Source organism: Phodopus roborovskii, unplaced genomic scaffold (assembly GCF_943737965.1).
Source record: "Phodopus roborovskii unplaced genomic scaffold, PHOROB, whole genome shotgun sequence".
NCBI classification, from domain to species: domain Eukaryota; kingdom Metazoa; phylum Chordata; class Mammalia; order Rodentia; family Cricetidae; genus Phodopus; species Phodopus roborovskii.
The window spans coordinates 2,051,545-2,076,563 of record NW_026126447.1 but is presented as its reverse complement, the minus strand read 5'-3'; the positions used below and the strand labels follow the sequence as shown (position 1 = coordinate 2,076,563).

Sequence of the window (25,019 nt, the reverse complement as noted above, 5' to 3'; positions counted from 1 at the left end):
ATATACCATCCTAGAGCCTTCATCCAGTAATGGATGGAAACAGAAGCAGCACCCACAGCTAAACACTGAGCCAAATTCCTGGAACCCAGTTGCAGAGAGGGAGGAGTGATTAGCAAAAGGGTCAAGATGAGGCTGGGGAAACTAACAAAAACAGCTGACCTTAACTAGAGGGAGCTTATGGACCCCTCTCACCTCCACACACACATGCTGCCATGTATACGCAGGCATCTACATATGCATGTACACAGTCATAATAAATCAATAAAATGCAAAAAAGAGATACTATCATAGGAGCTAGACCTGGTGGTACAAGCCAGTAATGCTAGCACTGAGGAAGGAGGATTGAACATTCCTGACTGGCCTGGGCTATGTAGTGAGACCCTATCTCAAACAACTGCCACCACCACCACAAATAAAAAGGTTAATTTGTGTTTTCTGGCTTGAGTGTCCACTGAGGGCTAGCACTGGGACTGGCACTGGGGTCACAGGTGATTAAGATCCTGATTCTGGTCTCATGACACACATGACTAGTATTTCAGGGATTCATATACTCATGCCCTCAACTGCCAATACAGCACCTTGAGCATCACTCGAAAAAGACTTACTCTTCCATGATCACAGAGCCATTCAGAGTCTTCAGAACTTCTGTGGGCATCACAAAAAGCATCCTGGGACGCTTTTTCTCAGCATTGGTCTTTCTGAACGTGAGGACTTTGGTTCCTCAGTCAGACAGCACCTCCAGAAGGCCAGCCATTCTCTGAACATGACCAAAGCTCCATTCTGCTCAGAAAACAGCAATGTGAGGATAGGAACACATATCCGATGCTATGCTTTGCACCCTGTCCTCTTACCAACACCAGGTTTTCCCATTTCATTCCTAGGTGTAGTGACAGCAGCTTACTCCATTCCAGCCAGTCTTTTACATTTTTACCTGTTATTTCTTTTAGTCATCAAGCTATCAGTAAGGGAAATGGTCTTATTGTCCTTGTTATTCAGGTAAAGAACTTAGGAACAGTGGGAACACCAAGCTACATTTTGATCTCTCGGGTTTCTTCAAGTGGTGATTCTGCTATATATTCATTCACATTTGTTCACTTTCCAGTCAACAAATTTGTTGTTATTTAATCCATAACAACATGGCAGGATGCACCTTTCTTCAATTTTTCCTTTTCAATTTTTATTTTATTTATGCTTCTTATATATGCTACATTTTGACTGAAGTTTTCCCTCTCTCTTCCCCTCCAAGTCCCTCTTCACCTCCTCCACCCCATTCAATCTTGGACACAACTTTCTTAATCACTGTTCTACAGCTTTAGAAGTAAAATCTCAGATGGTGTTTATGCAGTCAGTGCATGTTGTATGCTTCTATGTGCTGGGGAGACATTATTCAGAGGAATTAGGATAGAAGGGCAGTGGATGATCTGAGGATGAGCCCTACATTCTGTCATGCATGGAGGTTGGTCTCTGTTTAAGGCTATGTATCATCATCAACAGATGGAGGTTTTGGTGACATTGTGTCCCGCATACAAAGGCACAAAAATTCTACCCTCTGCTAGTTAAATAACCCCCTCTCCCCTCCATTCCTCATCCATACAATTCCACTGTCTGAACCCTGGGCATGCTTTGTGACCTCCTATGTCTCTCGGGCTCCCAGACGGCCAGGGGCTTCCCATGGTTTCAGTAATTATCCTCACACATGCCAGAAGGAGAAATAGCAGCACAGATGTGGTCACGAATTTTAGCTAATTAACCATATGGTATGGGTTGCTGGTGGATCAGGAAGGCATTCTGTGGGTGTTCCTTTCCTGGTATCCTGCAGGATGGGACACTAGGTATGGTGCCACATTCTCCAAGATGAGGGCACAGGGACTTGTGTCCTTCTAGCAGATTTGTGAAATTGTTCTCTCTGTATCCTCAGCAAAAGTTGCCCTCAGAAAGGGAGTGTCCCAAAAGAAGAAGGGAGGGGTACAAGCCTTGGGAACATCAGGAACATCTTCACATATTTCACCAGGAGATGCTGCAGGTGGGAAGCTCTGTTGTTGACAAGAGAACTAGATACACAGGCCCAGGAGATGGCCTGTGGGCTGGTATCATGGACAACACATTAAATGTGTTGTCATTTAGCTGTGCCACCTTAGGCAGATTGCTTAGCTTCTCTGAAGTTAAACTGCTCCATTGCTCTTAAGTACAGAAGAGCAGGGCTGAAGTCTATGAATACAAGGAAGTGGCCTTGTTGAGTTCACCAAAATCGTTCCAGAGCTCAGCTCCTGACCAGGATTTTTAAATCCCTTGGTTGCTTTGGGAAATAAAAATCAGCTACTTCTAGGATGATGACACAGCATGAAACAAGTGGTGATAATAAACATTGCTGTTACTTACTGATGATGCCACCAACATACTTCATTCCAGATGGCTTTAATTTACTTAATTAATGTCGTCACAACAAACATCACTTGACACCCATTTTCCAATCAAGAGACTGAGGCTGAGCTAGAGTATGTAGTATTCTTAAGATCACTTCCCTGTTCCCAAGGAATGATCCAACATTTGTCTGGGTTGATGCCAAAGGTTGTACTTGATGAAAATGGAGCATTCTGCTTTCCCTGGCTAGGGGAACTGATGTAGTGAATGACTTACTTCTATCTGAGAGTTGATAGCTCCAAGAATGGTCTGGAGAACAACCCCCAAATGGTGTCTAACTGAGAAAGATTTAGAGTGTGCTGCTCTAACAAACTGTGGCCAGGTCAGCAGCTGAAACAACACATTTATCCTCACAGTGGGGAGGCTTTAACATGAGGTGTTAGGGCTGCTTCCTTCTGGAGTACCCTGGGGGATAATCTGATTGTAGTCTCTTTCTACAGTGTTCTTTGGCTTGTGGCCATATTACTCTAGGTCATGTTACTTCTGCCCCTTCTGTACTCAAATAGCCATCTGCTTCCCTCTTATAAGGGCATAAAATGTGATGGCACATGCAATTAATACAGGATAACCTTCCTACTTGAAGAATACTAAATTTAGAATGCATGAAAAAATTGGATGAGAAGATTATTCTGCAACTAAATCCCTTTGCCAATATATGCTGTGTTAGCCAGCTTGGGCTGTCATATAAGATGCCACTGACTAAGTGACTTGAACAAAGTATGTTTATTTCCTCACAGCTATGGAGGCTGGAAGTCCAAGATAAGAAGTCAGCAGGTGTGGAGTTTTATGAGACCCTTCTCCTTGCCAAATTCTTCCAATGTGTCCCATGGTCCTTTTCCCCATGCATATACATTTCTGGGTTCTATGTGTCCAAATATCTTCTTTGGCTAAAAAGATGAGCACCCATGTTAATAGCATTGTTTTAATTCAATCATACTTTAGAAACCCATTTCTAAGACTCTGGGCTGGTGCTGAGAGGAGAACAAGAACATACAAGGTACTTTTGTAGTTGTTGCTGGTAGAGGTATTTTTTAAGGGAGAGGGTGGGTGTTGCAGCATAATTCAGTCCATAATATTGACAAGTTCCAGGAATTTGGATCTCAATATACTGGGTGACTATGATTTAGTGCTGCGTGGTGCTTTTTGATTAAAATGAAATGTAGGAGCAGGAGCAGGGAGACTTGGACCTAACATTGAAATTCTAACTCAGGAGCAGAGATTGGGATCAGGTTGAGGAAGGGTAAGGTTAGAAGCAGGTGACACAGGGTCAAGGAAAGCAGTTCAGAATGAGAGCTGTGAGTGATGAATGCACGCCACAGTTACACTTTGACATGTTATTTCTAAACCAGAAAGTAGCAGGGGATGAAGGAGAAGGTGATTCCTCATATCACGATTAATGTGCCAGAGATCATTACCAGCTGGAAAAGTGATGCCGGGACACTGCTCCTCCTAGGGTAATGTGATTGCAAAGATTCTGGCATTTCTTGGTAATTGAACTAAGCAATTCTACAATAGGAGTCAGCCAACAGTTTCCATGAGACTCCTGATAGTAAACATTTTCAGCTTCGTAGGCCATGTGGGCTCCATCACAGCTGGTCATGTCTGCCAGGAAATACCAAAGCAACAAACTAATAATACAATGTAATAAAAATGCATGAGTACAGCTATGATCCATGACACAGTTGATAAAAATAGATAGGAACAGATTGACTAGAGGGCTCTGTAGTTTGTCAACTCCTACTTGGAAACAATATGAGTTGGTAAAAAAAGGAGGGAAAAAAACACCTAAACCATGCATATAATTATTATTTTAATTACTAGCCTTTGATTTTTAAAGCTATTTATTGTTTATAGACAAATGAGAAGGTACAGTTAGTATATCCCTCTCAGTTTCTTCTGTTATTATTGCATGAACATGGCATATCTGTTAAAATCGGTGAGCCAATATTGATAAATTGTTATTAGTGAGGGCTCACAATTTAATGCTTTGCTGAACATTTCTGAGTTTTGAAAGAAACACATTATGTCAGGTACCTGTCATTTCAGTGTCACGTGGCATGCTTTCTATGTCCCAAATAGCCCCTCCCCATGTCACACTTATTCTTCCCTCTCTTTCTCTGAACTCTTGGCTTTGAGCTCCTTGCATGGCCTTTATAGCTTTATAGTTTGTCAGAACTTTGGTAGTTGGAGTTGCATGGTCTGAAGCCTTTCTAGACATAACCTTTGTACTTGGCAAGAGGGCTTCAGGTTCCTGTGCACCTTTTAATGGCTAGAGAGGACACAGTTTTTCTTTTTATGAACACAACCCAATGGATGTGTGTAATTTGCTTACTCAGTCACCTATCTAAGAACATCTTGATTGCTTCCAAAATCTGGCGAGAGTGAATAAGGACCTATGCACACAGTATGCAGGGTTTTTTGTAGACATGTTTCCCGTGCATCTGAGAAAGACACACGGTTACTGAACTGTGTGGCGAGAATGCTTAGCTTAGGAAGAAATTACCTGTCTACCTCTTTAAAAGGGCTCCATCATTTTTATATTTTGATTCGCAATAAACTTTTCCTATTTTTTCTCTTCTTTGCCAATATTTGGTATTTGTGTCTTTATCTGAAGTGCTGGAGATTAAACTTAAAGTTTTATATCTGCAATCATTAGCCTACAGCCCCAGCTTCGTGTTTTGAATTTTAGCAGTTGTAATAGCTGTGTAGAGGTGTTTCATTGCTGTTTAATTTGTAATTCCAGAATCACATGTGATTCAGTTGCTAATTTTTTTATTGTTGTGTTTTTATTATGCTTTTTGGTTAAGAATTTTTTACTAGATATATGCTAGCAAACACTTCCAGTCTCTGGCATGCCTTTAGTCAACAGTGCTTTCCATGGAACTGTAGTTTTTTGTTGTTGTTGTTGTTTTTGTTTCGTTTTAGTTTTTTTTGTTTGTTTTCTATTTTTTTGTCAGTCTTTTCTTGTATGAATCTTATGCAAAATACACACCATCAACCCCAAGCTTACCAAGATTTTTTTCTATATTACTTTATAGGAGATTAATGGGTTTGATTTTTGTTTTCATTTGGACCTCTGATATATTTAAAGAAATTTTGTGGAAAGTGTAAGGTCTTTGTTTAGACTCTTCATTTCCTGTTCTCTTCTTGGTTTTAATTTTATTTTTGCATTCCTTTGTCAAGCTTGCAATTTTGTCAAGCTTTCAGTTGACCACTTTGTGTGGGCCTGTTTGGAACTTTTGTTCCACAAGTCTGTTTACCTAGTATTTTGCTCCTAACTCATGGTCTTGACTACTCTAGTTTTATACAACATCTTTAAGCAGGCAAACAGGGTAGTATCCACCACGTCACTTTATTTTCATCCTAAATTGTGCTAGGTATTCTTTTGCATCTTTCTTAGAATGAATTTGCTACTTCTAGTAAATAGCTTGAGGTTTTGATTTGGGTCATACTGAGCCTCTATAAGTTAATTTGAAAAGAACTGATGTTTTAATAATATTGACTATTATCCTGCAATCCCTTTTTATTTTTTTAAATCACTGACTTTGCTTATCAGTGTCCTATAGTTTTGATTATACAGATCTTATTTGAACTTTTTTTGGATTTGCAACTAAGATTGTGTGTGTGTGTGTGTGTGTGTGTGTGTGTGTGTGTGTGTGTGTATGTGTGTGTTGATGTCACTATAGATGGTATTGTGTTTCTTAATTTCTAATCCCAGTTGTTCATTGCTGACATATAGAACAGCAACTGGCTTTTGTATGTGAACTTGTATTTTTGAACCTTGCTATAATCACTAAATACAAGAGACTTTCATTTCAGTTTTTTGATATTTTATTCTTATTTTATTCCAGTTGACATGTGTTGGTGTGTATGATGTATATGCATGTATTCCTTTGTGTTCATATGTGTATGAGCACAGGAGTGCACACAGACATGTGCCCCTCATGTAAAGATCCAAAACTGGTGTGCAGAGTCTTTCTTGATTACTCTCTACCTAATCCACTGAGGCAAGGTCTCTCAAGAATTCAAACTCCACTGGCAGGAATAAACGAGCTAATCAGCTCACTCTAAGGATCCCATTCTTTGCCTTCATAGTGATGAAATTATAAGCAGACCACCATGTCTACCTGGCATTTACATGATGTGAGAGATCTGAATTTAGGTTTTCAAACTTGCTTATCAAGCAAATTACCTCCCCAGCCTTGAGATTTTCATTGCCTATTATTTGTAAAACCTAAGCCACATTCCTATTACTACTAATAATAATAATAACAATAGTTAATTATTATAGAGTGCTATACTGGATGAATCATCTCATTGCTTCCAATGCTGATATTAGTATTTTGTCTCTTTTACAACTGAATAAGGGAAGTTTAGTAAGGTGTGTTAACTTGTTTGAAGTTGTAAGACACTGAAGTATTCTCTTACCCTGATCACTCTTATCACTAAATGAATAATTATAGTAATAAATCATAGTAACAGTAACCAACAACCAACCAAATATACATATCAACCATTTTTATGTATTGTCCTTGGGAGAAACACTGTGTGTGTTACATTTTTATTCATTTTTGATGTTCTAAGACAAATTCTTAGCTCAGGCCCTGGATCTCACTATGGATCTTAGATTGGCGTAACTCACAGAAAGTCTCCTGTCTCAGCCTCGGAAGCACAGGGCCTACAGAAGTGAACTACCATGTCCAGCTTCATTATCACTTTGACTCTCCTCAACTGACATTATAAAACCAGGTGGTTTTTGGAACTAGCAAGATGGCTCAGGACTGGTTTCTCTTCCAGAGGACCCGTGTTTGACTCCCAGTGCCTACATGGCAACTTACAACCATCGGTGACTCCATTTCCAGGGGAGTTGATACCCTCTTCTGGCCTCTGTGAACACCAGGCATGCATATGGTGTTTAGACATACACTGAGGCAAAACGTCAATACACAGTAAATAATAAAAACTTAAAATGGGTGCTTTTATGATCCAGTTTCACAAATGCAATAGCTGTAGGTCTTGCGATAAAAGCTTAAATAGAACCATATCTTTAGGAAGAAGTACAACCTAAGACCCCATCTCCCACATAGACTTATTACAAACTGGAGGTCACTGTCTACCTGATTGTATACAACAGGCTCACCAGTAGCTAACAGGGAAGCTAGGAAGAGGGACTCCAAAATGGGATTCAATGACAATATGACAACAAATTTGAAAAAGACAAAAATTGCGTTCATTAATTGGATGTTTGTTTTCCTGGGCTCTCTGTGGATGACTTGACATCCCTTGATTTTAAGGAGCACTTTAAAACATTCCCCAGCTGCCCTCTAATGATATGTACACTTCACCTCAGTAATAATAATAAAAAAAAAAAAACAAAAAACAAAAAACAAAAAACTGGCTAATGTCCATATGAGCAGGGTTCTGGATTTGGCTGCAGCTGATGTCTAATCCACAACAAAAGCTGTGAGACATGGTAGGATCCTCATTAGCACAATGCTACAGAAAGCACAGGCAAATCATGCTGCTTTTCTATTGCCTTTGGGTGTTTTCTTTCTCTGTTGCTAATGACTAATAAGAAAGGGAGGAAGAGATGAGAGTACGTAGGAACAAGAAAGCAGCTGCTATTAGATTTCCTTCTACTACAGTGAATGTCTCATTTTGCTAAGCTCATTAGAGGTGACTGTATGGAAAGACCCTGATGGTGCCCCAGGGAGAATGGGAAAGACAGAATGGGAAATGAAACTTACAGAGGTTTGACCCCAGCCACAAATTCACACCAGAATCAACTGTCTCTACATCATCTGTTCAGATTCCAAAGTTCCACCTCCTGCTTGATTTTAAATGTTAGCATAAAAAGAAAAATCATTTATTTTTCTAGCTATTTCTTGGAGTAGCATTATGAATAAATGGATGGATACAATATGGTTAGTTGAAATTATGGCCTTGACTTTCCTCCTGCTTATCTGTTGCTTTAGGAGTTTTGAAACATCTCTTACATTTAATTTGCAGTTTTGTCTACAAGAAGTTAAATGGTACAAATTGAAACCTTTTTGTGTGTGTGTGTATTTTCTATGGACTGAATGCTTTTTCAGGAGTTGGATAAGCAAGAGAAGGGTATTTTCTCCTCCTAAAGTCAGGAAAATAGCAACACCTGCAGTGATTTCAGTGCCGGTAGTAGGTGCTGTGGCACTGTGAGTGTTGTCTTTGGCACTGAAGGCTCTTCCAAAGGCTATACACAAGGTATGTGATTTGGGAAGAATCATGTGCACCAGAAAACGAAGAAAGAACCTCTAAACCATAGCTGCATGCCCTGAGTTCTTACTGTCACTCTGTTATGTTATGTGTCTGTGCTATCTGAGCTGGAGTGGAAGAAAAGGGGATTGATATCCATTCATGCTCTAAAATTTTTATTTTTCTTTTTCCTAACCACAAGCCTTTGGAGTATGCTGAATTAAAATCTAGAGTGGTACATTCTGAGTAGCAATAACCACCAATTATTGAGATCCTACTCTTTTCAGGCATTATGCTATGCTGCCTGTTTTATGGGCTATTTTCATTGTTACAGCAAGTATGTGAGGCTGGAATGATTAGTATCCCTCTCCCCCCCCCCTTTTTTTTTTTTTTTTTTTTTTTTTTTTTTTTTACTGATGAGAAAACAGAAACCTAGGTTAAAAGTTCATCGTTCTATCTAGCTAAAGCCACATATGAAATGTGAGGCAGAAGCAGGATACAAAGACAGTATCTGAATACAAACAGGGTTTTTAAAAATGTGAGACTTTATAGGGGTAGCTTCTGACTTTACCCAGAAACATAATCTCACAGCAAACTCCCAGATCTTATGGTTCTTTCAATCTTTCTGCACTTGTATCCACAATTCTCTCTGAACCTTGGATGCAGGAGTGTTTTGTAGATAGATCTATGTATCTATAGAATTGATCTATATATCTATAAAATCTATATTTAGGAATTCGTAAACATGAACTGAACAGGGATGACACCAATAGACATGCCAGAGTGGAGAGGGGAAAGTCCACAAGACCCCAACTCCACACGAAAAGCTACAAACAACTAAGGAATGCTGGGAATGAAAGAAATAGTCCTCAACAAGGAAGAGCACCTCAGCTGGTTATCCAATGCCAAATGATCAGTCCTGAAAGCATACATATGAGTAATATTATACAGACTGAGTAGATTGTATTTATGAGTATTCATGTATACAGACATGTATGAACAGAATGGCCATGGATTTGAGAAGGAGGAGTATATGGGAGAAATTATTTAATTCTCTTGTAATCTCAAACATAGAACAAAAATATGAGGAAGTGATGGGTATATAGCTCAGCTGCTGGGACTTTCCTACTTTGTAAGAAGCCCTGGGTTAGAGCCTCAGCAGAGCATGAAATTCATGATGGCCATGTGTGTGTGTGTGTGTGTGTGTGTGTGTGTGTGTGTGTGTGTGTGTGTGCAGAAATTCCAGTCATCCTTGGTTACATAACAGATTCAAGTTCACTCTGAGCTATAAAAATAAACTGGTGTAATAGAAGACAGACAGTGCCCATGAGAACAGGGTTTCCTATCATGAATTTGTGGGAGCCTTCTCTTTACCTTCTATGTCAGAAATGTTTGAGGACATTTGTGTTAGTCAGAAATGTCTTTAATGCTTAAAATACCCCTCAGGGGAGGGCCTAGGCCCTGCTCCAAATGATGTGACAGACTTTGATGATCCCCCATAGAAGGCCTCACCCTCCATGGGGAGCAGAAAGGGCAGGGATTGGGAGTCAGGGGTGGGGTGGGAGAGATGGGATGATGTGAGGGAGACAGATCTGGGAATGATATATAAAATAAGATTGTTTCTAATTTAAATAAAATAAAATACTCCCCAGAGATGAGAATGGTGTTGCTTTAGACCATACAGTGGCGGTGTGGCAAGGTTTCATGTAGCTGGTATAACTAGGATGACTGACCAGACCAGGACTAAGAACAATGAGAAACACTGATGTCATGAAGAAGGACCAGAAGTCAGTTGTCTCAGGTCTTAGTTTCAATCGGCATCAATTTGAGCAATGATCATGTGTGAGTTTTTATGCTATAGCCCATGCAGCAATATGAATGGAGTTCCAGGCCTTGCCCAATGGAAGAGTATAGTGACATGTTGAGTAGAAGGTTCCTGGGAAGAGAAAATTTCATAAAAAACAGAATATGAAGGTCCTAGCTGAACTTGAGACATTTTTGATAGGTAAATACAGACGTTCATTGGCTGTGACACAAAATATTAGCTAGAATTATGATGGATTTGATGAACAAATGCAGGACTGGGCTGGAGACAGCAAGCTCTACTAAAGGCACCTTTCCCTTAGACCAGGGAATAAGTACAAAGAGGCAGTTTTAGTTCTAAATATCTGTTTGACTGCATCTGGGCTATCATCAGAACAAGTCTAATTTTCTTCTGTGATTCTTATGTATAGCATTTAAAAAATGTAGATAATGTTAATGCTTTGTCAGAAAAATGCAGAGATTAGACCTAGTGATATTGAACTCTCCTCACCTCCAACTCTAAAGTTGCATGCCAAAGTCTAAGAGTCTTTAATTCCTTCCTGAGAACCAGAGAGAAGAGTCTGAAAATATGCTACAGGGGCCACAGTGAGAGCAGCTCAGTGTGTTCCCAGTGTTAGGACAGGACAAGGAATCCCCATGCTGACACACAGAGGCAAAGAAATGGAGGGCAAAGTGGCTGAGGAAAAGATAATGTTTCTCTAGCCTGCAATTTCTTTCAATTTTAGGGATCGCAATTACCAAGGCAAGAGTTAGGAATGGCCATGCTTGGAATGCATAAATGAGTTTAGTGCCACAGGTTCTTTTGTATCTTGAGAACAGAGGCACAGGCATGTAACCCAGCTTAACTCTCCATGGGTGTGTAAAAGTGTATTTGAGAGAAAACAGGGCTAGTGGCAGGAGGAAAGGTGGTGATGAGTAGATAGTAGAGTAGAATGAATGACCTTGATTCCATCCAAGGTGACACTAGGAGGGTAACTTCACCTCTCACAGTCCCGGTCTCCTCACCACCACCTTGAAGATAATAGCACTTATTGCACAAGATTGTCTAGCATGTTGGGAACAGATCTTGCAGATCACTTAACACATGGTATGCATTCAATAAAGGGCATTCCCGTTATTGATGTCAGCATCCATATGGGATATTCAACCAGCACTGGTATTTTCAACAAGCCAACCTTTACTTTTCACTTATGAGCAAAATTAAATATTCACCAGCATATTTTTGCATAGTTTTTAAGAACACAGAGTTACACTGTTCAAATCCTAGTTTTTTAAGCTTATGGTATTTAACCTCATTATGTCTCTGCATGTTCTCATTCTTCTCTCTCTCCCCAACACACCACTCAGTTATTGTAAAGTAAAACAATGGGTGCATAACCCCTAGAATTATGGCTAGCATATTTTAAATAATCAATAGATACTAGTTTTTAAAATTTGACATGAGAGCCAGCAAGATGGCTCAGATTGTTAAGGCAGCCAAAGACTCAAGCTCTGTGCCAGGATGCCAGGATCTACATGGGGGAAGCAGACACTTCTACAAGTTATTCTCTGACTTGCAAATGCATCACATATATATATATATATATATATATATATATATATATATGTGTGTGTGTGTGTGTGTGTGTGTGTGTGTGTGTGTGTGTGTGTATTTGAAAAGAATTTTAAAATGATACTTAGTATTATGTTTGATAATTCCTTAGCTGTCAAGGAAAAAAAAAACAAATAAAAGGAGAGGGAGAAAAAGAGAGAGAGAGAAGGAGAGGGGTGAAACAGATAGAGACAAAGATTAATAAGGCGATAACTCAGTCCATTGGAGGGAGATTGATATATCACAGCTGAATACTTTATTCATCATTGAGTAACCACTTACTAAGCCTCCTGTGCATGAATCAGCAACTACTTTAGTTTTGGATGCTTAGTAGTTCATAAGCAGATGTACATGGCTCTTGCCCTCAGTCACTCATGGTTCAGTGAGGGATACAGGCAATGGACAGGAACAATAAAGTAGTGTGAAAATGCTAGCATTTGTCTCAAATTAGGACTGTGAAAAGACAGAGAATTCAGAGAGGAGACATGGTGACAATATCTTTGTGGATGATGGGGTGGGAAGATATCTTTAAATTCTCCCCAGAATGTCTATTTCCTTTCCTAGAAAACTATGATTATCTTACATGGCAAAGTAGTCATTAAGCAGATGAACAGATTTAGAGAGCTTATTCACGTGATCAATTTGAACCCAGGGAAATCAGAAGAGTCCTTAAGGTAGAAGAAATCTGAGGTTAAAATCAGAATTCTCAAGTGAGGAGGGCTACATTTGAAGATGGGGAAGAAAGCCAAGGGATGTGGGTGGCTACAAGGAGAAGCTGGAATTGCAAGGTAATGATCTGGAAAGAACGTAGCCTGTTAATATCTTTGTTCTAGATAATCCATGACAGAGTTTTGACCTAAAACAATAAGTTTGTGCTGTTATCAGATGGTCGTTATAAGGTGATGTGTTGTGATGGGGCTAGAACATAAGTACATGAATACATGCATCCAAAAATATTTGTGATTTAGAAACATTTTTAACACTTTTACCTGTGTGTGCATGCAGAAATCAGACTACTAGTTGGGAGTCGTTTTCTTCCCTTCAATTATGTGTTTCACTGGGGTCAAACTCAGGTCGTCAGACTTAGTGGCCACCACCTTTACCTGCTAAACCATATCTCTGGCTCCAGCAGGATAATCATTATAGGAAATAACTCTGGCTGCTTGATAGTTAACAAGTTGGAGGGGACATGGCTGGATGCAGATAGCATCGTTAACAAGCTGTTCCTGTAGTCCTGTGGGATGGGATGGTGGCCTCAGTCAGAGCATATGGCTACGAAGCATTGGCTCTGTGTCAGACCCTGAAGTCAGCCTATTGGAAAAGGGATTCAAGAGGAACCAACCAAATCCTTGATCTGAGCCAGGAGACAGATGTGCAGAAAACAGTTATAGCTGGCTAAGTGTAAGGGTTTTGACATAAGATCCAGAACCACATGTTATGAAAATACAAATACACTACTTCCCAAGAAAAGCCCTGTGACAGTGCCCTGGAGGAGATGCCACTTTGAGTTTTATCTGAGGAGCTCTCAGGAAGACCCACTGGAGGTTTCTGCATGTTTCAAGCCTCTTTGATCTAATCTCAGCATCTTCCAGCATCCTTGCCTCTATGGGATCAAGAGATCTTGACAGCTTCATCTCATTCCTTCTGGGTCAGCATTCAGGGAAGGGTATCTTCTAGCTTTGGCTCTCATGAAAATACTTGTTGTCTTACTGAGTGAAGGGGCTTACAAACTCCACACAAATGCCCTGACTCCAGAGAAGGAAACCTCGTCAACATTGTTCGCCAAAAATTTCCACCAGCATTGTTGGCATTTTAGATATTTTGAGCATTACCCTTGTTTTTTTTGTGCATATGTGAAGGGCTTTATTTCTCATAAGCCAAGTGAGGGTCTCTTGGATGTATCCAATTGAACTCAGACCTCTAGGTCTTCCTCTACAGCAATTCCTTGGCAGAAAGATGGGCTATTTCCATTTCCTGTCTGGTGGCACTCTCTTGAGGTTGATACTTGTGCAGTCTATATGGTCAAATAAAGCACAAAGATGTTAGTTGGTCAGGCCTGAGTTTTGATATAAAAGGGAGTGCTTACTCTTGGAGTTGTCTGGCTTGAGACATAGTATCAAGCCTGCTTTGAGATGATAAATTAAGCAGGAAGTCCTCCTTTTCTGGGTAGTATCTGTTCTTTTACCAAAAGGATGAATGACATTGATTTAGTATGTGTTGTGCCAGAGGAGTAAGATCTTCAGTGAAGGAAAAAGAAAAAGGCTTTGTTTTAACATTTTTAAAAACATTAACTTGTGAACACACACACACACACACACACACACACACATATATACATATATATATATATGATGCATGTCTCCTCATGTCTCCTCATGGCTGTAAGTAGAGGGACAGAATGGCTTTACTGCACTCCCAGTGCCTCACATTTTGGAATAGAATACAATGGGTGAACTGATGAATGAATGTATGTATGAATGAATGAATGGTTGAATGAAAAAAATGACTTTAGATCGAGGGCTTTACCTAATCCTTGACCTAAGGTCCAATATTAAAAAGTGACTTCATAGGGAAGTTAAAAGCAGTGGCATGCACCTGTAATTCTATTACATGGGCAGCTGGATTGCAAGTTCAAGACCTATCAGCCTAACTCCTCAAGTACTGGAGCATGAGAGAACCCTTTCTAACCCTTCCTTGGGTGTGGTAATTCTTCAGGATAAAAAAAAATGGCTAAGCAAATGTTAATATCCATTTAATCTCCAGATTTATAGGCCCCTAGTGGACAGAAATGCTACAGTTTGAATTAACCCCACCCTGAGTCCTCTCAGTTCCAAAAGGGAGTGGTTTCTTCAAACCCTCCATCCTGGCTGTGGCTATGCCAAGAAAGGAACACATATGGTTGCTTTAAATTAACTGAGGACCCCACATCTCAGCAAAGCACTCCCTCTCTCTTGGCAGAAATGCTGTTCATTTGAAGGTAAAGGATAGGGCACTCTTTGGGAGTTGAGTAGATATTCTCATCAGCATTAGGAAGTTTGATGTGACCTGGTTGGAAGGCTCTAAGCAGCCTAGGAACACTAAGAAAGACAGTGAGTCTCATCCCTGAAACTGAAAATCCCAGGCCAGCTTTCTCCTAGCCTTCTCCTAGTGGGGAAAAACCCTTTCAGACATTCAGACAGCACTGGCAGTACTGGCTGACTTTAGGGTGATTCACCTCCTCAAATGCCTCTATTTATATGCTAATTTCCACACAACTGAGGGGTGATGACTCTGGTATGCTAGTCCCTGTGTATTAATGTATCCAAAATACTCACATGTACTCCTAAAGGAGGAAGTGGGCAGGAGGGGAAGCAAAGCCTGTGGAAGGGTGGTGAGAATTTGTGTAGGAGGCCAGTTCCCCCTGCTTGTCCTTCCTGTTAGCATGACTGCTCAAAGCTTAAATGGAAGCTAGACAATTGGAGCAGCTTTGTAGAATTTGTGTGACCTTGAGGTGATGGGCAGGTGACATTGGAGGATAAGGAGGCCTTCCCTCACCTCTCTACATGGGTCAGCAGATATTCAGTGATATATGATGTGAACTAGGCTGTGGCTAAACTATGGCTAAATCCCCTGAAGAGGTTCAGAACCTAATGTGGGGTTTGAGAAAGACAGACAGACAGAATAAGCGTTTATTTTATTAAAGTGCCTTCCATCTTCTGGAAGCTAAATTCATTACCCCCATCTTGCTAAGGCTTATAGAACTTAAGTGAACCCTCTTAGACAGAATTTGGATCCGTGGCTTTATGACTTCTGCGGCTCTGTGCATTCCACAGTCAGATACCAAAAACTTCAGGGATCTAGTCACAAACAAGATAGATACATGAGAGAAAGGGATGGGAAAGTTTTCTTTTAACTTAGAGATGTTAGACTATTGTTATGAAGAAGTGATTTTTTAATTTCCCCTCCCCAACAACCCTCTGCATGAATGTGTGCTTGAGGCCTGATGTACCCTGTTTAGAGAAGTCATGTTTTCCCTCCTGGCTCCTCCTGGCACCAGTCCTCAGCCCCTCTGTATAATCTCCTTGGAAGCCATAGTATCTACACTATTGATGATTCAGAATACTTCTCACTTCAAAGGGAATAAGAGATACATTATTCCTAAATCAAATAGGAGTGACCATGGTCTGAGAACATGAGTTGAGGGTGTCCTAAATAACATATTTCAACATAAAGATAATCTCATGAAGTTTTTGTACTTCTAAAGCAAAATATTATAAATCAAGGCATTTATTAAAATGAATTGGTGGAAACAACATGCAGGCAGGCTACACTAACATGGAAGTAATCTCTAGTTTAAGCTCAGATGCTATCTGATGAAACTGTTAGCTTTTGGATTGGTGAAAGCCAATAGCCATTGGAGTTATTGTGTTTCCTCAGGTTTGACCTGATAGTCACCAAAACATTAGATAAGTAAGACACAAGCGGGCAATAAATTGTTCTTGAAGTGAATAAAGATAGCTCAATACAACTGAGTTCTATGTTTCAACATCCAGACTCTCCACAAGTCATAAAGTTCTAATCAGTTAATCAGCCTAACAAAGTATTTGGAATCATTTTACTGAAAAACTAGACTCAACTTTAATTATTCTGGAGTTACAGGAAAACAGAGATATAGCTATCAAAAGATAGCGCTGTGCATCTGCTGCCATCTTTTGTTTTTCTATCATGCTATCGATACTCACTCACTAAGCATCTACTTTAGTCATCTGTACTCGGTCTCACAGTTTGGCCCTCAAGGGGCCTCAGTGCATATTTTGGTGCCACAAGGTGCCTGCAGTACAGTAAGAAGCACCGGTCTTGAATGAGTGGACCTGTAGTTATAAACTATAAAGCCTTTCTTGGAAGAAATGAGCAAGGTCCCAAAGGTGGGTGACAGATTTAATCTGGGGGCACTTTCCTAAAAGCAGTGACCTGTTGTGTGGTCTGAGTGGTAAACAGGAATGGCCCAGGTGCAGAATGAAAAAGAACACCCTCCCAGAGAGAGGGGCTGTAGATTGGGAGCCTTTCTCATAAGAGGACAGTGAGCTCAGCCTGGCAATGTCAATGCTGAGTAAGCAGCAGGTGTCAGCAAGGGCAGGGTTGTGTAGGAACCTCCAGACTATAACACAGCATCCTTATTCTTTCTTGGTCTTCACCATTGGAGGAGCATCCTGTGCTCACCTTCTGCTGTTGCCCTGACTCAACATGCACTAAATTATGCAGATTTGCAGACTGAATGGTACCCACTCAATGTCAGAGTTCCCAGGATTTACTTTACATGTTTGCTGAGTTGTCTCCACATAATATCATTGAGATTAAGTTTCACATGGATGCACTTTGAAGAGATTTGTCTGTGCTAATTTGGAAAAAACAATATTCACTTATACGATTACACACCTAGACACATGCTGCCCAGCACTAACCCACATGCATAAAAGCCTGCTCTGCAGTGTGTGTGCTCATGTGTGCTTCCTGCTGTCATCTCCAAAAGTCTGTCATTTAGCCATGATCAAGAGAGCAGACGACATCCTGGCTGTATTCACTGAATATGCGTACTCAGTTGAGCAAACTCGCTGAGCATTGGCTAGACTACAGCTACTGTCAATCCCAACTATGGTCCTCAGTCAGAGAAGTTTCGTAACTTTTCTGAGTTCCTGTTTCATCACTTATAAAATGGGGTTAATAGTGTCTGACAGGTTTTTGTAAAGCTAAAGCAACTCACACACAGACACACAAACACACACACACACACACACACACACACACACACACACACACACACACACACACCCCAGTGGGGAGTGGGGGAGAATTAGAAAGAAAATCACAAGACCTAAGGAGGAACAGAATTAGTTTTGATTGTCATATGTTCAGCCAGCACATGCCACTTCTAGGTCTTTTCCTCAAACTTAGATCTTCATCAACTTTCACCTGATTTTTGTTTGTTTGTTGTTTGTTGTTTTTTGTTGTTGTTGTTGTTGTTGTTTGGTTTTGTTTTTCTTCCTAAGAAAACTTTCCCAGGGCTATTTATCCCCTCAGTCTTCATAGTGCCTCTTCCAAGAGCAGACTGATGTGAAGGCCCTGGGCGCCCTCTGCTGGCAGAGCGGGTGAAGAACTGTGGTCATTTCCCAGACATCCAGGAATGGATTTATTGCCTGGAAAAAATGTAGTGGCTGTCCTGTTGCTTCAACCTTGCCTGTGTGCCTCCCACTCAGCTTTACGTGACAACCAGCTCCTCCATTTCTTCTTCTCCTCCCGCATGAGCTTCATCAAGTTACTCTCTGCAAGTCTTTTTCTGGAAGCTCAGAGAGAAATATTTATGTAAGAGGCACCTTAGGCCACGTTTGTTTCCTGCAACTTGGCATTAGTGGAGCAGAATGGAGGTTACTAATGGGTGTGACTTCCTTCTTCTGCAGTTTTAAAAACATGCACAAAAGTAGATGGATATAGAGAAAACCTCCCACCCTAAGCTGGTAAAGGAAATCTCCCTCCAAGGCCTGGTTACCAAAAGTGCTCAGACTGTACCCCTGGAGGGCACTTCACATCTGTAGTGTTGCTTACCTTCTTCATGTTGCTTACATAGAATAAGCTGAGTGTACCCACATCAGGGTGAGGACTGCTGAGCTCCCAGTGAGAACAGAGCCTCTATAAAGTCAGGTAATAAGATGCCACACCCCTTCTCTCAGCTGTGGCCTGCTTGGGCTCTGAGAACTTGTGGGCACTGAGTTCCTTATGAGAAGACTTTAGTCTGTGTATCTTGGGGCAGGACTTTCAACACTTAAATTCACTGAGATAAGAAGTATGGACTCTGGGACCAAACTACCCAAGACCTCACATTTACCAATTGCATGACCTTGGCTTGTAAAGGTTCTTTTAAATTAACGTTTTCATCTCTACACTGTGGATTTTAACAGCATACAGGTGAAGTGCTTACCACAATACCTGACATACAGTTGGTGCTAAATAATCATTTTCTTTCTTCCACTGTAGCAGGCTGGGATGCTTCTGTGATCCTCACTTTATAGATGAGAAAATTGGGGTCTATAAGCTTTGTCCCTGATTACCTAGGTAGGATGTCATGCGGGCAGACCCGGAGCCCAGTGTTCAGGGCCATCAGTACCCCATCAAAATTAATTTCTCCTACCTATAAAATGAGTGCTTTCCAGTCACATGAGAAAGGGGTTCTTGCAATCCAACCAGAATGCCTGACAATAAGCTCATTGGCTGTACTACATGGCCAGTGTTTATCTTTCTCACAAGATTGGGAAGACCAGGGAAACAAAGGGTGAAGGCTGTACTTCTGTCCAAAGTACTCAACCCAGGGTTCTGTAACAAGGATCTGGTAATTGCTGACTGCAGCTGGAGTGCCCTTCTATTTTACTGCACATATGAGGATCTGTAACCCAGCAACCACCTAACTGGTCTTACCATGTGTATAGTATTTCTACTGCCTAGAAAGATGTTTTCTCTCTTCCCAGTGCTGTTCCAGGCTCCCAGATTTGTAGACTACATGGCTCCACAGATTGACATTGGACACACACAAAATTCTATGTTACATAAGCAAGAGTAGCTCAGAAACTCACTGGAGTGTACACATGGCCCCTGAACAGAGGCCAGACTCTGCTAGATCTGGCTTAAAATTCTAATCTCTTATACCTAGAATCTCATTGTTACTTATCTGTGATTTACATATAATGCTAGTCAAGATTAAATATTCAGGTATATGTAAAGTACTCAGCTAGAGCCTAACAGCCTAAGGATGCAATGAATAATAGAGATGCCAACAAGAGTGATGGGGAAGATGATGGTGATGCTGGAGATGTTTGAGGTGGTGATAACACCACCTTCTCTGGACCCAGCCTTAGGCAACATTTTCAGTAAACAAATGGATTGGTGACCATCTTTGAAAGTATCTAGGGAATGCTGTGAAAACAAGAAAGCAACCCAGCTTACAGTTTCTTAGCTGCTCCTAAAGTATCTGAAGTTCATGTTTCAAAGGCCTTGGTTTGGCATCATGTATATTTGCTTTTGCCTCTGATTTTCATTTCAAGGTGGCCCATGCCAGATGACAAAATGAAGGTATAAGCATCCTCCTGCTTTAGTTATTTCCCTCCCCTCCTCCCATCCAGATTATAGCTAGTGTGTCTACCTTAGCGATCTCACAAGTCAGGTTAGATAGGGAAATGTCCTTGGTACCCTGCTCGCCTACTGACTGCCCCATTTCCTACATGCACACTCTTAGTATAAACAAGCTAGCTTCCCATCTCTTGTGACTGGCTGTTCCATTTTTAGGTCAGTCTATTGTGCAGAATAATGAGGTCTCTGTCCTTCTGCACTCTCTGCCACCACTGTCCTCTTAAACAATGTCTATCCAGGATTCAGTTTTCTGGGATCACATGGGGAGTTTGTCATGTGATCTGTTGCACGCATGCCTCTCCTTTATGAAGTTAGGGCAGAGCAAAGAGCACAAGTCTGAGAATAAAGAGACCTGGGTTCATGTCCATTCTACTGGTTGTTGCTAAGCAAGGCATTTCATTTCCCCAGGCCTCAGCTTTGCCCATTTCTCTGAGCCAAAACAACTCTAGAGTTCCTTCTACCTTAACACACATGTGCTTTTCCAAGCTGTCCTCTCTTCGACTTAGCCTTGCTCCTTACTTCAAACACTTTGTGCTATGTTCAGTTTCCCCATATCCAGGTTTACTCATGTCATTGCTTATGCAAAGGGATGGTTAACAGCCAGATAAATAGTTTGTAGAGCCTCAGAGGATACGTTAAACAATTGGCAGCTTGATCCCATTAAGTGTTTACAGCAGCCCTGAGATCCAAGTCTCAATTATAGAAAGAGCAAGTTGTTGCAAGAGAAACAGTAAGTAGCTAGTCCGTGGGTACTCCAGGTTTTGATGTTCAACCTGCTTGTAGCCTGTACCCTGTGCTCTGTGCTATGCTCCCAGAGCTGGGATTCAGGAGCATCACAGCAAAGCTGCCCAAGCTGTTACAACCACAAGCTTCCTGCCTCCTTGCCACAAGATTATGGTGTTCCTTCCCTCTGCTCTGTAATCTCTTTGCTCTGCCCCACAGGGAGAACAACTTCATCAAGGACTTTCCCCAGCTGGCAGATGGGCTGTTGGTGATCCCGCTGCCTGTGGAAGAGCAGTGCCGGGGGGTCCTGTCTGAGCCCCTCCCAGACCTTCAGCTGCTGACTGGTAAGACACACCTGTCAGGTCTCTGCAGACTCTCTGACCACTGCCATATCAGTTGTGTGAGCTACAAGAACATGTCAGGGTGCTCCAGCCCAGCCAGAATCTTCCTTCAAGAAGGGAAGGCTGAGAACAGGGATTTGCCTTGTCTTGGGCCCCAGCCAAGATCCCATGTAGAATGGGAGCCTAAGGAGACCCCCATATTCTTGACCAGGATCCTCTTTATAAGAGAGACTTCCACCAAGAACAAGAAGAATTTTCCAGCCTTTCCCTGTGAGGCTTTGCCTGGGTTCAATGTCAAGCTACTTTCCATTTAAGTGACATTTTTTTCTAATATTTCAATATTTCCAGTATTTTGTTTTCTTTGTTCATTTAAAAATCATTAAAGAGCTAAATCAGTGGACTTTTGAATCAAGACTTTCTCTACTTGGATGGTTTCAGTTATATGACTTATTATCTATATGTGGCCACTGAGCTGTTTGTTGGGTGAGTTTTATTTATTTAAGTTTGAGAGTAAGGCATCTAGGCTCCAGTAATCGCACTGCCATCCAAGGCACCCACTAGGACTAGATGCTGGTGAATATTGCTGCTTCCCACCCCCCCCCCCTTTTTCTTTATTTGTCTTTTCAATCCACCCTGTCATTCTCACCATCCCAAACCTTCAGGTTCCTCTGAAATGCCAGAACTTTCTGTCTCAGTCCAGAGTGTCTTTCTTCTCTTCTTTATCTTTGTTCATATTTTCTGCTACCCTTTTTGGGGGTGGGATTAATTTGTTGTAAGATAGGTGCACCTGGACTCTATTTGGGTGAATTAATAGTTGGGTGATATCCACTACCAGATTGTCCACCCTCAAGCATTATTGAATCCTCTCCTTAGAGAAGGATTGCTCCACAGGAATTATCCTGCAGTGTGACAGACACTCCCATCACTTGCAAGCTCTGAGTGACCAGGAGCAAAATAATCTAACTACCCTAAGCCTTTCCTGCAAAGTGGTATAGACATTGGAGATCCCACATGAGTTGAAGGTATCCTTGAGAGACAAGGCCATTTCTATTTTTCAGCCCACACAATACTGAAAGAATGTTACTACTATGCTTTCAGATAGTCAAGGTGATGTGGCTAGTGTGTAAACAGTCATCAAGAATTAAACCTAAGTAGTCTAGACTCCAAAGTGTATGCTTTATCCATTGTCTTATACCACCTCTCAGACTTTTCGCACTTAAAAGAAGATGCATATCAAATGGACCCATAGGTGAAATATCTCTGTAAAGTGTTTTAAAGACTTCCAAGCCTTCTTTAATTTCCCCTTCCTAAGATCATGGAAATTCTAAGTGATGTGGCACATTCTAGTTGAATTCTCTCTGCTGATTGGGCATCAGGTCTACAATATTCTTCTTGCGGAATCTCCTTGAAAAACCCCAGTAAGGGAAGCTCACCATCTGCAAGAGCTCACATTTTTTTATGTAGTCTGTCAGGAGTGCTCTTTAAAGATCCCAACCCATTTTTGATTGTTGTGTTTCCTTGGACAACTTCCATCTTTGCAATATGGACATAACTGTTATTATTTTTTCAAAATTATGGTAAGGATTAAAGATCATGTGTATATGAGGTTTGGTTCACTATGGTTCTCTAGTGATTTTTTAGTTGTCTTAACTATATACATTGGTTCAGGGACATTTGAAAGTTTCCTAATAAAGCAATTGCTTCAATTCAAGGGAATTTTTTTTTAATTACCAGAGGCTGGAGTAGTAGCTTAGTGGTGAAAAAACACTAGTTGCTCTTGTGGGTGACCCGGATTTGCTTCCCAGCCCTCTACATGGTGGTTCACAACCATCTGTAACTCTAATTTCAGGGGATCTAACATCCTTTTGCAGCATTCATAGGCACTGCACACACATGGTGCACAGACATACATGCAGATAAAATAGCCACATATACAAAATAAAAATAAATCTTTTAAAATAGAATTACCAAGACAAATGAGAACCAGGGGTAGTTTCATGATCAAGAATGAAGAGAAATCATTCCTGTTAGGAAATTGTAAAGATCCAACTGAATGCTAAGATCCAATCTGGACTCTGGAGGAGAATTGCTAATAATATAGCCATGGCCTTGATGTCAAGAACCTAACATACTCCAGATGTGAATGCAAACTAAGATAAAGACAACAGTAAGTGAAGGATGAGAAAACAGCCACTTAGGGGAGGCTGAGGGAAAGAACGAGGAGAGCAGTGAAGATGATTTTACACATTGCTAGATAAGCAGAAGTATCTCCTGCCTTTCCATTCCACGGGAGGTCCTTTAACAGCCCACATAAGGATGTGCAGCTTTCTTCTGTCAGAGGTGGGGTTCAATTGTTGATTACCCTCTTCCCTGCAACCAATATCTGTGAACATGACTAGGCAGTAGTAGATGGAACAGGGGACAAACTCTACCTGGACTTTGGTGTCCAGGACTCCTGGAGTAAACTAATTTCTCAGCCCTGGGTCAGAAGCATCTTCTCTTTCCTTCCTCATTCCCTCTCTCTTCCCTTCTCAGTATCACATGGAGAGCATAAGCAAGATAGAGCAGACAAACAGAGATGGCATATTTATAATTAAGCAGTCTCACTCCAGTGGACATATCTTAGGGGATCATGAATATTTTACTTGAAAATGAAAGCCTCTAAAATTATATTATTCCTGAAAAGGCTAAAGAGGGAGGAAAAAAAACCAGTTGACAGTAATGGACAACTTTAATACTACAGATATGTCCAGGAAGAAATCATTTGTTCCGATGAGATTCTCGTTTTAATATCCATATCAAATATCTCTTTAAGTGCCTCCTCACCAGGGGACAAGAGAAAGGGATGAGAATTGTGCCTGCTATTTGCAGAGGTGCAAGGAAGCACAGATACATAAAAACAATAATAACTGCTAACATGACTAGCATTTCTTTTTTAATGCATTTTTTTTTTCTGATTATAGAGAAGAGAGAATGCAAAACTTTAGGTGGAAATTTTAGAAAATGGAGATAGATGCATGCTTTTTTTTCATGTATCTGCTCCCCCGTGTTAACTGCTTGACAACATGTTTGCTGTGTTTCTTCTTTGTTTATGTTTTCTCTACAATACCTATGATTTCTGAAATGCATTCTGTGGAACATGCATCTTAATGATCCCTCTATATAAAAGAGGCTCCATGAGCAGGAACACCTTCACAGAGACCTATAGTGTATTTTAATTATTGTAATATGCTGAAAATTAAATGTTCAGTTTGTTTAGCTAGTGTTTCTCATTTATTTAAATTAGGACAATTAATGTAGGTATACATAGGTTAGGTTTGCCACACAGTGCTTATAAGCATTCATGTTAACAACCAATGATCTGCACCAAGGTCAGAAAACACAAAGGCATGGGTAATACATGCATAGGGATTTTTCAAGTGGTCTCTGCTGTAACTTTTCAGCCCTGTTATTTAGTGCAAAACCAACTGCAATGACTGGGAAACAAATGGGATGGAAAAAAATGCCCCTGACCCTGCTTCTACAGGCATAGAATTTCTAGTCTTTAAAAGAGCCTTCACTTCTGTTACCATATTCAAGTCTCACATTATACCTATGAGATAGGATAAGCACAGAGAGTTGCAATGTCAGGTGGGAAATCTCAGACAATGAGGTGTCTAATGTCCATGACAAGCTGCAGATGGACTTAGTTAGGTGGGATATAAATTTTATCTTTTGCTTGTAAAGTAGAAGGG

General features: G+C 40.8%; 1 protein-coding gene across 3 annotated transcripts in view; it reads left to right on the top strand.

Moving 5' to 3' along the window:
• Astn2 (astrotactin 2) overlaps positions 1-25,019 on the top strand; it is a 951,602-nt gene that overhangs the window by 666,093 nt on the left and 260,490 nt on the right. For all 3 annotated transcript variants that reach the window (XM_051188027.1, XM_051188026.1, XM_051188028.1), the window contains one exon: positions 21,164-21,288. In XM_051188027.1, coding sequence (XP_051043984.1) covers positions 21,164-21,288 — 125 coding nt within the window. The remainder of the gene's footprint in view (positions 1-21,163; positions 21,289-25,019) is intronic.